General features: G+C 35.5%; 1 protein-coding gene across 2 annotated transcripts in view; it reads left to right on the forward strand.

Moving 5' to 3' along the window:
- The window catches only part of LOC145686106 (endoribonuclease Dicer-like), a 274,935-nt gene that overhangs the window by 146,128 nt on the left and 113,324 nt on the right, over nucleotides 1–15,483 (forward strand). For both annotated transcript variants that reach the window (XM_081759056.1, XM_081759057.1), the window contains exon 9: nucleotides 3,426–3,630. In XM_081759056.1, the coding sequence (XP_081615182.1) occupies nucleotides 3,426–3,630 (205 nt within the window). The remainder of the gene's footprint in view (nucleotides 1–3,425; nucleotides 3,631–15,483) is intronic.

Genomic DNA, 15,483 nt, shown 5'->3' on the forward strand with positions numbered 1-15,483 from the left:
GGTGGTAAATGTTATTTTAGCATCCTGTTCAGCAGCGAGGCTATATGAGATGTGAACCTGCTTAACGTGGAATCCGAACAACATGAGCTTCCGCCGGGAATCGAAGCCGGGTCTCCTGTGCCAAAAGCGCGTATACTATCTGCATAGACGCGAGGGAGCTCATAAAAAAATCCGAACGTGTCGGATGGGCATCTTAAGGAAGCACTCCCACCTCTTTTCTTTTCATTAAAGGTCAAACACTTGCAAAACATTAAAACATGTGAGTAATTATTTTAGATTAAAAGTCCAGAACACCAAATTTCATATGTCTAATCGTAAAAGATTCCAAAATCCGGAGATCTTAATTATAATAAAATTGCAACTCCACCCATATTTCCTCCTTTTCTAAGACAAATATCAAAAAACGCTGAAAAACGTGTTTGTTTATTTTAAATAAAGTTCAAATATCAACTTTCTATCTTTATCGTTAAAAGATTCCGATATATGACCATCTTGTTGTTATAATTGTAACCCTACCCCTTTTTCCTACCCAATCCATTTTTCCCTTCTAGACTAAATATCAAAAAGCGGTGAAACATGTATTTTATTATTTTAAATTAAGACTCTTAACACCAAATTTCATGTCTGTAACTCGAAGAGATTCCGAGATATGGATTCTATAATGCCCGCTCCTTTCTACTTCTCATCCTTCATTTCTTTCTGGTTCAAATATTAAGAAACTCAGCAGGAAGACGTTTCTTATTGTTTTAAATGAGAGGTCCAAATTACAAATTTCAAGTCTCTAGCTTTAAGAGGTTCCGAGATGTAGACATCTTTTTATAATAATTTAATCCCTATCTTTTCATTCAGTTTCTTCCCTAAGATCAAAAGACACGGAAACACATGTCTTTGTTACTTAAGTCCATATACCAAATTTCATGTCTCTTAACTTTCGGAATTTTGAAGATATAAACTTTTAATATAGTATTTGCCTACTCCATTTCTCACTTCCCGTCAGATTTCCAAAAATACCGCCTTCTGTCCAAATTTCAACATGCTAGCATAAGCGATTTGGTCTTAGTGTTGATTAGTCCCAGTCACTCATTTAAGACTTCTTTTATGCAGAGAGATTTAAAGTTCTGAATATGCAACACCCAGCATTCAGCATTAACACCAAAAGACTATAAAGTAGAGTTGTTACTACACAAACAAATTTATATAACATTCCATGTACGAGTCCCGAGTACACATGAGTAACAAACACGCATAGGAATTACTCAGAGCAAGTAGTCAAAATCCTCAAAAAATAGTAATCATATGTTTTTATTAAGACATGGTTGTTTCTACATCTAGGATATCCATGTAGTGTATTTATTTTGCACTTTCAAATAAAAGAAACTAAAAAAAAAAAAAAAAAAAACGTGTAAACAAATGTGGGAGTGACTTTTTTGTTCGTATTAACGCGTACTACTCTTTCCGGTGAATGTGAAGCATTTGTGACATCAACACGAATGCAGATTTTGACTTCTTGCACATGCTCAGTACGACGTCACGGCCTAGGAAAGGAATGGAATAATACAAGTGAGCTCTTTTACTTGGTTGAAATCATACGGCGTGAGCCGTTAAGGAAGATAACATCCGTGGGAAAGCGGAAACACATAGACTCTCTTCAGAATCGTAGATAACTGAGCAGAAATTAAAATAAATGTTCACTGAAGTTAAGAATGTATCCTAGCTTACTGCTTGCTTTTTGAAACTGTCCATGCGTAATATATGAATAAAATACCAATAAATAAATAAAAAAAATTAAATTAAATTTAACATATTATGTGGTAATTCTACTCATCACTACATCAAAATCTCCACTTACTATTGTGCGTGCATGCTCTTTTTTTCCGTTTGTGATTTGCTCTCCATTTTCGTAGTTTATTTCTGCTACTTCAGTCATGTTTGAAACAGTTGTCGGATAAAGTATTTGTATCAGTCAGTGTTGACAAGGAACACATTCCTTCGAATTCGTTTATTTTGCAGTAACCACAACATGGAACGCATTTTGGTCCGCGGAGGCTCAGTGGTAGAGCATTCACCTCTGGTGCATAGGGTCCTGAGTTCGATCCCAGCCGCGCCAAATTAACCTTGATGGACAAACACCGTGTGTGAGAGTTTTCTCGGGGTTCTCCCGTTTCGTCTCACTCTTCATTCCATCATTTTCATTCATTTCTCATCATCACCGCCTCCTTTAGCCTAGCCGGCATAATCGTTGTACGTAAAACTTAATGATTTCATTTCATTTCATGGAACACATTATATCTTTCTTTTTTTTTTTTTAACGTGAAACGCAATATGAGCTTCATTAATGTTGTAAGAGAACATGTACGAATTTTTCATTTCCCTTTCCTTCGTTTTGTTATTCGCAATTAGTAAATAATTTCGCGTTTACAAGTTTGTTATTGTATTTTTCCAATTTCCTTTTTTCGGAAGACGAAATTTGTAGAAATAACAATCCTTTAACATGTACTCTAGCGACTTTTCTAAAAATTATTCCGATATTTGCAATTCCATCGTAGTTACTGCTCTTAAGTGCAATGAGAAGGATTTGTAGAATTTTTGGAAATAAAAACTACGTTATATATATGTAGTATTCAATAAGGACTCTATATATATATATATATATATATATATATATATATATATACAGCCGCGGATCCTGGATGTGATCAAGGGAGGGGCTAAACCATAGTTTTCCGCTTCCGCTTTATCCAATGTAAAGAAAGTAGGATTGAATCCCATTTTATCCAGTGTATACTTGAGCATCAGGGAAGAGGCTATAGACCGTTGGATCCGCGCCTATATATATGTGACTTGAGTGGTTCTTGACATTCACGGTTTACTTTGTTATTTGTTGCTGCAATAGCTGAACTTCAAACCGTAACTCTGGATCTCTATTAATAGTACAAAATTCAGATACAGTAATAATAAAAATTTCTGTTAGGAAATGTATCTGTTTGTTATTCTCCCGTGAATGTAGTCTTTTGAGGAGGATACGGTAGCATTCTTCTCGAGGAGGAAAGTCACAATATTCATGGGAAATAGCCACGGAGCCAAATATATCCAGGAATGTTACATGTTCAGAAAGTAATTCGACAAAGAGAATGAAACAAAAATAAAATTTAATTAAAAGTACTAATTTTTGTTGTGCAAATTAGGGAATTAATAGTAGAAAATCTAACCTTTTGAATATAGCATATACTGGAATGAATGAAACTGATCGCTTATAATGTAAAATATATTTCATATGCATCATCATCTTCTTAAGCTTTGATTAGCAAATATTTCTCTCTAATTACTGCACGTATATTCACTTCGTGTTGTTAATGCTTCTATTTGTTATTAGTACTGGAGTTTTCTTTTAATATGTATTAATATATAACTGTATTGTTTTGCAGGAAGCTGTTGAGTGATGCCATGAATGACTATAGTGTTGAAAGAAGCATCTTCACCTTTTCCTCCAACAAGATGTTGACTCTCTTTGAACTTTTAAGAAAATATAAGCCCGATAATGCAGAAGAAAACCTGACACAAGAGAGATTTTGTGCAATAATTTTTGTAGAAAGAAGATTTACAGCTAAGATTTTATTTATGATTTTGAAGGTAATTCTAAAGTACTTAACATATACAAAACGAACTTGTTAACTATTATATGATTAGCATATGTAATTTAATAACCACTGTAGAACGCAATACACATCAATTTTTTTTTTTTAATTAGAAAGAAATGAAAATGTTTGCACACACACACAAAAAGTCAAGATCTATTTCTACTGATGCTAATGCTTCTACCTTTCGACTCAGTCAGCATTTGTGTCTTGTCGTTCTGTTGTGTCTGTCAGTCCCACGATAACTCTAGTAAAATTCATCTGATTGTAGTAATACTTGGCATTGTTCCTCAAACTCAAGAAAATGAACCTGTTGTTGGAGAGATTGAAATCTATCAAGAATAAGGGAGTACAATTAACCCCCGTGTTGAAGTTCACACGTTATCTCGGGGCCATGGATAAACGACTATTTTTCCTGGAAGAAGAAAAACTTTCTTCTTCCCCCTGTGGCTTAGCAACCGCAAACTTCACTGGGGTTCGCGAAGGTGTCAATGCTGCCAGATTTCTAAACTGAACTAACGAAGATTTCGTTTTTTAAAGGATCCTCTTTCCTTCAGAATGACATATAAAAAAAATTAAAAAAAAAGAAAAAAGAAAAAGGAGCGAAGAGTGTAAATGCCTCTAAAAGGGTAAATATTTATTCTCAATTCCTGCAAGTGTCTTCGGTGCTATAATAACTATACAACTTAAGGCAGGTAGTAGGGTTATTTTCCTTTTTTCCTCTTGAGTTTTATAGTTTTCCGGATTTTGCAAACCATAATAAAATGAATCGCATTCTTGTAAATTTAAACATGATTTTTTTTAAAATTCATGTATAAAGGGGGGGGGGGGGGGAAAGAGACTTAGGTCTTCTTCATCCATGAATGAGTAGTAACACATATAAAGAAGAAGTTAAAACAGTTTTTTTTCCTACTGTTTTGAAAACTAAAGAAACGAATAGAAAGAAGGAAAAAAATCTTAGCTTTAAATGCTTTCTCAATAAACTTCGTTCCTTATAGAAAGATTCAATTTATTGTTTATAGCCAACAATAGTTCACTGGCGCAAATCCCGGAGGTATGAGGGGGACATGTCCCCCAATCATGGAACTGGGGGGACTGTCCCTTCCTTTTTGCAACGTGATGATTTGTGAAGACATCCGAGACTAACTATGAATTTCCTTATTCCATCAGAACATTACGTCGTCTGTTACATAGTATGTGGTTTTCGTATAAATTAGTGCCAAGAAAAAGCGCGAAATGTGAGTCCAATCAAGTTATTACTTAGAGACGCCGGTATCTCGAAGAAATTAAAGCTTACCGTTCTGCGGGATACTGTGACATATACCTAGACGAAACTTGGTACGATAGCAACACGTGCCAAATGAAAAATTGGTCCGACGACTCTTGACAATTGCACAGTTGCAACTTCGGACAAAAAAGGGGAAAGGATCGTTATTATGCACTTTGGTGACCTGATTTGCTTTTATGGATAGTTCTTTACCTATAACTCACAAGAAAATGTTTGTTTCCTCTTGTCGATTATCGGATTATAAACGCAGAAATTTTCGAGCATAGGTTTGAAAACTCTATACTAAAACGCTTAGGGGAGGTATCTTCTATATATTTGTACAGTGCCCCTTCCCATAGTCGTGTAATTAATCCGAAGCCTAATACTTCGTGGAGAAAAGAAACTATTCTTAATTATATGCGAATCTACGACAGTGCCATATCTAGTCCGGTCCCGATAATACCTGTTCTCCAAATTATTGATGAACAACTGCCTGCGAACGGAAAAAGAAAAAGGTACGGAATTAGACGAACTGGCAGCATCATATGAGCATGTTGTTTTAAGATTACCTCCGTATCATTGCGTACTTAACCCAATTGAAATGGTGTGGTCACAATTAAAAGGACGGTAGCATCCCAAAAGATGAAAGGCGAACCCCTACCAAAATTAGTGTCTTTATTAAATAGTGATTCAACAGAATTAGAGTTCACAGTTGGAGAAATTACGTGGAGGATATTGAAGACAGTTACAGAAGTCTTCAGTCAACTCAAATAGAGTTTTAGTGGAAATAACATATTCATCAACATACGATTCTGACTTAGATCAGGAGTAGTACTTTTCCAGGGAAGACAGTACTCTATAGTTTTTAATATTCTTTTATTTTCGTAGATCATGCACCTTATAAAATTTGTGGTTGGTTACTGTTCAATTAATTTTTTTTCTTGTTCAAAATATTTGTATTCACGAATGGGTGAACATATGATTGCATGTTTTTACAGAATATTTATTTAAAAATAATTTCCCTATTTATTTTTGCGTTAATTAAAATATTGATATATTTTATTGCAAATTTTTATTTTGTAATATGATAACGCTTGCTCTTGTAGAATTCACATACAGTTAGAGTAATACGTGGCAATTTTATTTTATTACCACTGGTAATACAATATATTTCTTTTATCCTTTATGATTCATTACCCGAAGACCGAAAATAACATAGAAGCACAGTTATCTGATATACAACCAACAAAGAAGTGAAAATTTCAGGAGGGCTGAAAGTAGTCGAAGACGAACTAACCCTAGCTACAGATCTGATTTCGATATTGAACATTGGTTAAGAAACCTGGGCGATATGTATCGTTAATTAATGTTAATTATTTAACATCTATCCCAATAAAGCATTTAAATTTCTTATTGCGAAATGTAAAAATTTACCAAGATTACTTTTAAAAATCAAGAATATAAAATTACTGAACAAGATGATTTATATATATATATATATATATACCCTCCATTCCAAAAGAAACCGAACTTTTTAAAAAAACAAAAAAGCAATGTACATTTTGGAACAAATCATTTTTATTAATCAATGTATTCCCCTTCTGCATCGATACACATATTTGCACGCTCCAACAAGTTGTCAAACGACTTCTCCATGTCCTTTGTTGGAATGGTCTTTAGGACGGCGGTCGTCGCCTTCTCAATGGCATCAATCGATGCGTGCCACTTTCCTTTCATCGCCAAATGCAGTTTCGGGAACAGATAGAAATCGCACGGAGCGAGATCTGGTGAATAGGGCGGATGATGCAACCGAATAATGTGATTTTTGACCAAAAATTCAGTTACAAGTCGCGAACGATGTGATGGTGCATTATCGTCCAAAAGAGTCCAACTGCCGATTTCGCGATATTCGGGCCGAATACGACGAATTCTTGCCAGCAAACGCTTCATGACGCCCGAGTAAAACTCTCCAGTGACTGTCTGGCCGGGCTGAACAAATTCTTTGTGGATAATTCCTTTTGAATCGTAAAAACAAATCAGAATCACCTTAACTTTTGACTTCACCAAGCGACTTTTTTTTGGGTGTTCTTTCATCTGGCGCTCTCCATTCAGCACTTTGCCGCTTTGTTTCGGGCTCATATTCAAAACACCACGTCTCGTCACCAGTTACAATCGATTTCAAGAAGTTTCGATCCTGCCGAGCACTTTTAACGATGTCTTTAACTAACTAACTAACTAACTCTATGGCCTATGGAACCCGGAGGTTCAGTGCCGCGTTCACAAAAGCTCTCCACTGACTTCTATCCTTAGCTAATTGCATCCAGTTTCTACTTTGTATTCCTATCTCTGCGAGATCCATCTTAATATTGTCCTCCCATCTGCGCCTAGGTCTTCCTAATGGCCGTTTTCCTATGGGTCTACCAGTCAAGACTTTGAAAGCGTTTCTACTTTCTTCCATTCTAGCTACATGACCTGCCCACGTAAGCCTCCTAGACTTGACGACCCTAACAATGTTGGGTAAACGGTATAAACTATGTAGTTCCTCGTTATGAAGCTTCCGCCATTCCCCATTCTCGTTCCTCTTGGGTCCGAATATTCTTCTCAGGATCCTGTTCTCAAATACTTTCAGTCTATGTTCTTCCCTCAGAGTAAGCGACCATGTTTCACAACCATACAGAACAACAGGCATGATTATCGTTTTATATATTTTAAGCTTCAAATTCCTCGACAGAATTCGCGACAACAAGAGATTTTGAACCGAATAGTAACACGAATTCCCTGCTTTTAGTCGACATTTAATTTCTTTGTGAATATGATTTTCGTCTGTTAATATTGATCCTAAATATTTGAAAGTATTTACTTTATCAAAAGCATTATTTAATATTTTAACGCCTCCACAATTTGCCGTATTACTTTCCCGACGCACTTCCATGTATTTAGTTTTCTCTGCATTTACTTCTAAACCCATGTCCCTGCAAGCGTTTAATAAGATCTCTGCATTTATTTCTACTGTTCTCCTATCATCCCCTATTAAATTTACATCATCAGCATATGCCATGACCTGGTGAATGCCGTTCAACTCTAGGCCCTGGTTGCTATCTTTGATTTTCCTTATGGCGTATTCCAGCACAAAGTTAAATAATAATGGCGACAACGCATCTCCTTGTTTCAGGCCATTTTCGACGTGGAAGCTCGTGGACAAAAATTTTCCTACCCGGACTTTACTTTGGGATTCACTTAAACATATCTTAATTAATCTAATTAGCTTTCTCGGTATTCCAAGTTCTGTAAGAACGTTGTATAATGTTTCTCTCCTAACCGAGTCGTAAGCCTTTCTAAAATCAATAAATAGTTGATGTACCGGGGTATTGTATTCCCACTTCTTTTCGAGTATTTGGCGAATGGTAAATATTTGGTCGATAGTTGATCGATTTCGTCTAAATCCGCACTGATAATCTCCAATAATTTCATCTGCGTATGGGGTCAATCTTGCTAACAGAATATTTGAAAGGATTTTATAGGATGTTGACAGAAGAGAAATGCCTCGATAATTATTACAGTCAGTTTTGTCGCCTTTCTTGTGAATTGGAACAATGATTGATTCTTTCCACTCTTGTGGCAATTCTTCCTTGTTCCAGATAAGGAGAATGAGTTTGTGTATCTTGTTCCACAATTTTTCGCCTCCAGCTAAAATTAACTCAGCCGGAATTTCATCTACACCCGGAGATTTGTGTTTCTTCAATTTCTTTATAGCGGCTTCCACTTCTATTCGATTGGGTTCTGGAATATACGGTTCTGCGGTGTGTATCTCCTTTTCTCCACGCACATTAGTTTTTGGCTGCGTGTTCAGCAGATCGTCAAAGAAATCTTTCCATCTATTTAAGAGGCTATCCGTATCGGTGAGAACTGTTCCGTCAGATTTCTTTAATATATAGGCACGAGGTTGATAGCCTTTCTTAAATTCGCTGATCCCCTTATACATGTCCCGAATATTTTTATTTTTACTATTATCTTCAAGTTCCTTAATTTTACCTTTCAAAAAATCCCGTTTCTTTGTTCTAAAAGTTTTGGAAGTTTCCCGCCTGATATCTGCGAAATTTTGTGTAGTTGTTTCATTCGGATTTTGTAGCCACCGTAATTTTGCCTGTTTTCTCTTCTCTGCTAGTTTAATGCATTCTTGGTCGAACCATGGTTTGTTCCTACGTATTTCCGCGTGTCCCAATTTTTCTATTGCTGAACTTTTAATACTATCTCTAATTTCAATCCAAGTATCCTCAACACTAGTGCATTCCGAGTCTTCTAAAACCGCGAATCTATTCGAAACTTCAATCTGGTATTCCTCTCTTACCTGGCTCTCTTCTAATTTCTTTAAATTAAATCTCTCCGTTTTCGGACATTGAATATTACCTTTATTCAACGATAATCTCTCCCGTATTATCGCTACTACCAGGTAGTGATCAGTGTCACAATCAGCCCCTCTAAACGACCGGACGTCAATTATGCTAGATTGTCTTCTTCTATCTACTAAAACGTGATCAATTTGATTATGTGTTTTTCCGTCTGGTGATGTCCAAGTATATTTATGAACGTCGCGATGTGGGAATTTTGTACTCTTCACGATTAGGTTTTTGGATGTTGCAAAGTTCACGAGTCTAACACCGTTGTCATTACTTTCCTTATGCAAACTTTCGTTCCCTATAATCGGTTTGAAAATATCCTCTCGTCCTACCTTCGCATTGAAATCCCCTAATAGAATCTTCGTATGGTATAGCGGGAGTTGGTCAAATATCCGTTCCACTTCTTCGTAAAAACTATCTTTTATATCGTCATTCTTATCTTCAGTTGGAGCATGTACATTTAAAACAATAATATCACACCACCGTCCCTTAAGAGTAATATAAGAAAGTCTGTCAGTAACAAATTCAACCCGTTTAATTGCTGGTAATATTCGTTTGTGAACGAAAAACCCTGTTCCTAACTGGTGATTTTTATTTCCTTCCCCGTAAAAGAACGTAAAATTTCCGGAATTCTCAGATCCATTTCCTTCCCACCTAACTTCCTGAACTCCTACTAAGTCCATCCTGTATTTCTCTAACTCACTCGTTACAGATTTTAACGCGCCTGCCCTATAAAGACTTCTAATATTCCATGTTCCAAATCTCATGTCCATTTTCTTTTGCTGATGTCGTGCCAAGTTATCAGTCCTTGTCCGAGGCTTTTGTGAATGTTTCTGAACAAGTGCCTTTTTTTACAGGATGAGGGTGTTAGCCTTACCCAAACCCCCAAGCTGGAGGACCACTCCTAGTCGTCTGTCCGCGACTGCTTATTCAGTATATTCGCAGCTAACCTCTATATCTAGAGGCCTTCTCCTCGATCCGCAACCTGAGGACGCGCCATGCCGTGGTGACAGGAACCCACGTTACACGGAACGATGTCTTTGCAATGCGCAATTCGATCAACTTTTTGGTCTTCGGTGAGTTTGTGTGGTACAAACCGCGAATTAACCTTCTTAAGGCCCAAAACTTCGGTCAAAATGCGGTATGCGGTTGTTTGAGGAATGCCTAATTCCATTTCAATAACTTTCACCGACGATTTTTTGTTATGTTTGATGAATTCACGCACTTTTTCGATGTTTTCTTCCGATAATCCGGTTCTGGGACGGCCTGATCTTTCGTCATCATCCAGCGTCTCTCTACCCGATTTGAATCGCCTGAACCACTCGTAAACTTGCGTACGAGATAGACACTCATCACCATATGCATTTTGTAGCATTTGGTGCGTTTCACTAAAAGTTTTTACCCAGTTTAACACAAAACTCAATTGCAGCTCGTTGTTTGAAACTCATTTTCCGACCGATGTACACAACACACTGACAGTTGAAACGCAATAACTTTGTTGCCGTGCATCCAAATGTCATGACATTTATACCAGTTGCCAATGAGGGACTACGCCATCTACCGGTAAAATATTACAACAGATGGCACTAGTGGTACTATTTGTTTTCAAAAGTTCGGTTTCTTTCGGAATGGAGGGTATATATATATATATATATATATATATATATATATATATATATATATATATATATAGATGAAGTAAAAAAGAATTCTTTGAGAATCGAGACAAGACTTCTTCAAACTTAACAAGACTTCTCTTCTCGTGGGCAACACTAGTCAAGATCGAGTTAAATCATTTCCGCGCGTCCAATTGGGATAATATACAATAAATCTAAACAACATTTCTTTAATATCGCCTATTTATTGGCTTCAATGATAAGAACCATAAACCCAACCCAAGCCACTAATAATAGGATACGTTTTCATGTAAGACATTTGCAAGCAACTGAATTATATTGATTTCAATACAATAGTAAAATATTTACATAGAAGTCATCATTTTCACAATAGCCTGTTTTAAATTTTATTTAAATTTAGTTTACTAACGGCTTTATCAACCAAGTGCTAATCAAATTGCAATTTTCTGATATATTACACTAAGCTTGTTTTTATTTACCTGGGATTTTTTCTTCAATAAAATTAAAATTATAGATATAATATTATAGAAAATGACTCTACTTTACCTTCTGAGCAACGGAATTTTTAAGATAAAATAACTTCAAGGATTCGTGAGTTACTCTATTCTTAGCAAAAGCTATTTGAACCCTCTTTTACTCCCCTATAAGACATACTTCTAAACAATCTATTCTTAGCCCTTGATCTTGTGACAAAGGAACATACAAATTCATGTTTCTATCTATAATAGTTTGAATTAGTTACTGATGAGTAAGTCATTTTAATCTTTTTTTATATAATAGTGTATGTCTTCCTTTTTCTTAAGAAAAAAATTGTTCGTGTTGAGTTTTGATATTTTCGCCCGATTTGAATTATGTTGTAGGCAATGGATCACATAACATTTTTCTTAGATCATTTTTTATTACCACGCGTCAATACGTTTCTACTACGGCTTTCTCTAGACAACATATGGTGTCCAGACATTTTCAAGAAAAAATGTGGCAACCTTGTCCTCCAGCACGTGCGGAAAAGACTTTTGTGGTTACTTGTGGTTATGCTTGCGGGAGGGGCTCTTTCTTACGAAGGGTATGGGTAAGGGCCGTTTATTGGTGGCCGCGACTTTATGTTTAATATGATAAAACAATTTTCCAGAATAATGTTGGTAAGTTTATTCGATTTGGACGTAGTATAATTAGATGTCCGGGATTTATGGTAATCCCCATTGCTTTGAATTTAAATCGGTCAAGGGTGAATAGTAAATTTGCCCACAACCTAGAAATTTTCTTCATTATATTATGTAACAAGAAAATAATTTTCAACGATAACTCTCGTAAAAGTTATTTGATTTTGATGCAATGTCGCGAATATTTTCTTTGAGGTTTTCTAATTATTTTCAGTGCTTTGAGACAAAATAAGATAAGAAGAACGGAGTAATTTTATCCCGCTCCAGTTTTAACAAGCGTAATTATTCCACGATAAATACCAGCGGCGGCTGGTACTACTATATGTTGCATGGTTGTGTAACTGGGTATTTTTTTAATACCAAAGATATTTTTAGATATTAAAGTAGTGTATCAGTAAAAAAATAAACCTTTGCTCTTGAGCACAAAACAGTATTGATGCATTTCTTAAAAAAATCAATAAAAAAAGCAGAAAGAAGGAGAGTGATTTACATTTCCAGTTGCAGTGAGCGTTGCCACTGGAAGCAGTAACATCGAGCATATGGCAGCGAGCTCCTATCTCTGAACATGAGGAAGTGGATTTATTCCTGCGTCGCTGCTATCCTCCCGTGTTGCTCCCTTCCAGTTGCGCTTTTTTCTGCCACTGGTATATAATCAGCTTCTGTAATAGTTACGAATTCCTCCGCTTGGCAGCGCTTGACTCAATTGATAGAGTGGGTGAAATACAGACGCTTGGAAGAAAGAAGTTATTCACAAAACATAAACCCGCAGAAAAAACAAATACGCGTCTGGTGGTAGCAGGGGCGGATCCAGGCTGAATGTTTGGGGAAGGGCGGTCGTTCGAAGTCAATAGGTTTTATTTTACATTTATAATACAAAGGTGAAAATTCTTGTTATAGGTTTTATTTTTAAAATAAAAAATATCCTATTCTGAAGGGGGGGGGGGGAGGTCGAGTATCGAAGCAGAAAATGTCTTACTACTGGTCTAATTCCTAGCTCTGTGTCTTTCGTGCACATGATCCCGTGTTCGATTTCCGGCGGAGAGCATAAAAAATTAATCTCAAATCATTCACTTTCAATACTCATCTGTCGTCTTTAGCCTAAATTGCTGGAATGTTAAACTAATATATATATATATATATATATATATATATATATATATATATATATATATATATATATATATATATATATATATATATACGAAGGAAAAAAAATCTTCATTCTTCTTTCATTCTTCATTATAGTAGAACAGCAGACAAAAATACGTGGTTACTGAAAATGAACTCTTTGTCCCTTATATTCATACAAAGAAATGCTAATAAAATGCATATTGTCGGAGGAGAGAGGTGTTTCTGTACCCTAAAGAAAATAAGCAGAAAATATTTGTGATAGCGATGCTTTCTATTCAGAAAAACTTGGCGAGCAGCATTTCAGATTTCAATGAAGTCATAGAAAAATTTGAAGCTCGAAAAGAACGAAGAAAGATCTTCCATTTTAAAACAATGCATAGTTTACTTAATTAAATAATTTTGTTTAACTGCGTGCATGAATATATGCAACTTTCTTGCTTTTTTCTTCTTTTCAGGTTAACGTTATCATTCATGGCTTACAACACATGCTATATATTCGATTTATCTCTTGTTCAGTGACATGAGTGAAGAAGTTTTCTATATAAATAGTGTATAAACGTACATTGATAGTGGTTGTTTAAAAAAAAAAAAGAAAGAAATAGCTTATATTAAACCAATATTAGAGAATACACCTTAATCAATAAATATACAAATAGAGCTTAAAAGGACTTTCCTCTTCATATTTCCTGAATATGTTTTGGATAAGACTCAAGAATGCTGGGGGAAGGGAACACTTGCGTGTACCTACACATCTTTGATATTGTAACATTGCAACCGGTGCTTCTACAGACCACGAACCGCTACTGATAAATACGCAAAAATTATCCGATCCTGATGAAACGTAACGTGTGCTTTGTTTTAAGATTAGATTATCTCTATTGTTTCGGTTGAAATTAGTAAGAGGCAAGAGATGAATTCGATTGCTTTATTTTAAAAAAGAAAGAGGTAAGTATATCCGACCTAAAAATTAAATTTTCATAATGCATGGCGTGTGCTTTCTTCGAGGGTTCTCAATGAAACCTATTGCTTAGGAATAATTTGACTCAAAAATAAGGGTGTAAATTCATCCATTGATTGGGATTAAAATGCGTAAGAGTACTTAAAAATGAGAAGCTGAATTTACATCCCTCAACTTTTATAAGTGTATATGCTACGATGGACTTCACAACTTTTTTGTGAAACATAGTATGTATGTATTTTGTTTAACTTAAAAGATTTATTCTTATTGTTTGGGATAGAATTAGTGGCAGACAAGAGTGCAGTAACGTGCGGTGTTGTTTTCGATCGGGAAACAGGTCATGAATGGTAATACACCCTTCTGCGTTGTCAAACGGAAGGTAATATTAGCATACATTAGTAACATGGGTAGCATCATGTCCATGGGTTTCCTCGAGGTTCTCCATTTCCTTCCACATATTCATTGCAGAACTCTTTCATAATCTTTTTTCTGCTACAGAGGTACTTAAGTTATTTTTAATTATTTTGAAAGTTCTAGCAAACGAGGTTACATCCAATTATTTGCAGCTTTCCTGTGAAATTCATCAGTTCAGTGTAAATGCTTTTGTTCATTTACTCGCTACGTTTCCATGTCTTCTATTCCAATCCCTGTATTGCTAAAGATGATCTCTGGCATTAATCACATGTTCTCTTCTTCAGGTCGTTTTTTTACATTTTCATTATCTCATATCAATGTTGATCGTCTAATTGACCGTCCATCTTTGTGTATCGAATGTCTTTACTATTCATCACACCCACTATTTACATATTAAAAAAATGATCACTGACTTCTGAGACATATTAGATTTCTTTTCAGTAACAAAATAAACATGACTAATATAGCAGTTAAGCACTTAATGAACACCCAGTTAACCGTTTTGTAGAATTATGTTGACTACTTTGAAAATTCCTAGTGTAAAAATTTGTTTTCGTTTTAAACTCTGTAAAGTGAGGAGTAGGCTTGTCATTTAAAAATAACTGTACATTATCACAAAATTCAGTGAACCAAAAGGTCAAAATTTCACTTGATCTGACGATATCATCCACTGGCTAGTCCATGTCTGCGCAAGACGAAATTTCCGAAGTACCTGGAACAGCAAGAACTTACCTGTTACATTGTAGTGTTATCTCTCCAGGTTTAACTAGCAATGTGGACACCTAAACCTTTCGATTTTTATTCAGAAAGTGATAACAATATCATATATAACGTTATAATGAAGGATGAACAAATTTCTTTATTCCTTAGCAAATTAAAATTAT

Source organism: Thermobia domestica, chromosome 5 (genome assembly GCF_964235325.1).
Source record: "Thermobia domestica chromosome 5, izTheDome1.hap1.1, whole genome shotgun sequence".
NCBI lineage: Eukaryota > Metazoa > Arthropoda > Insecta > Zygentoma > Lepismatidae > Thermobia > Thermobia domestica.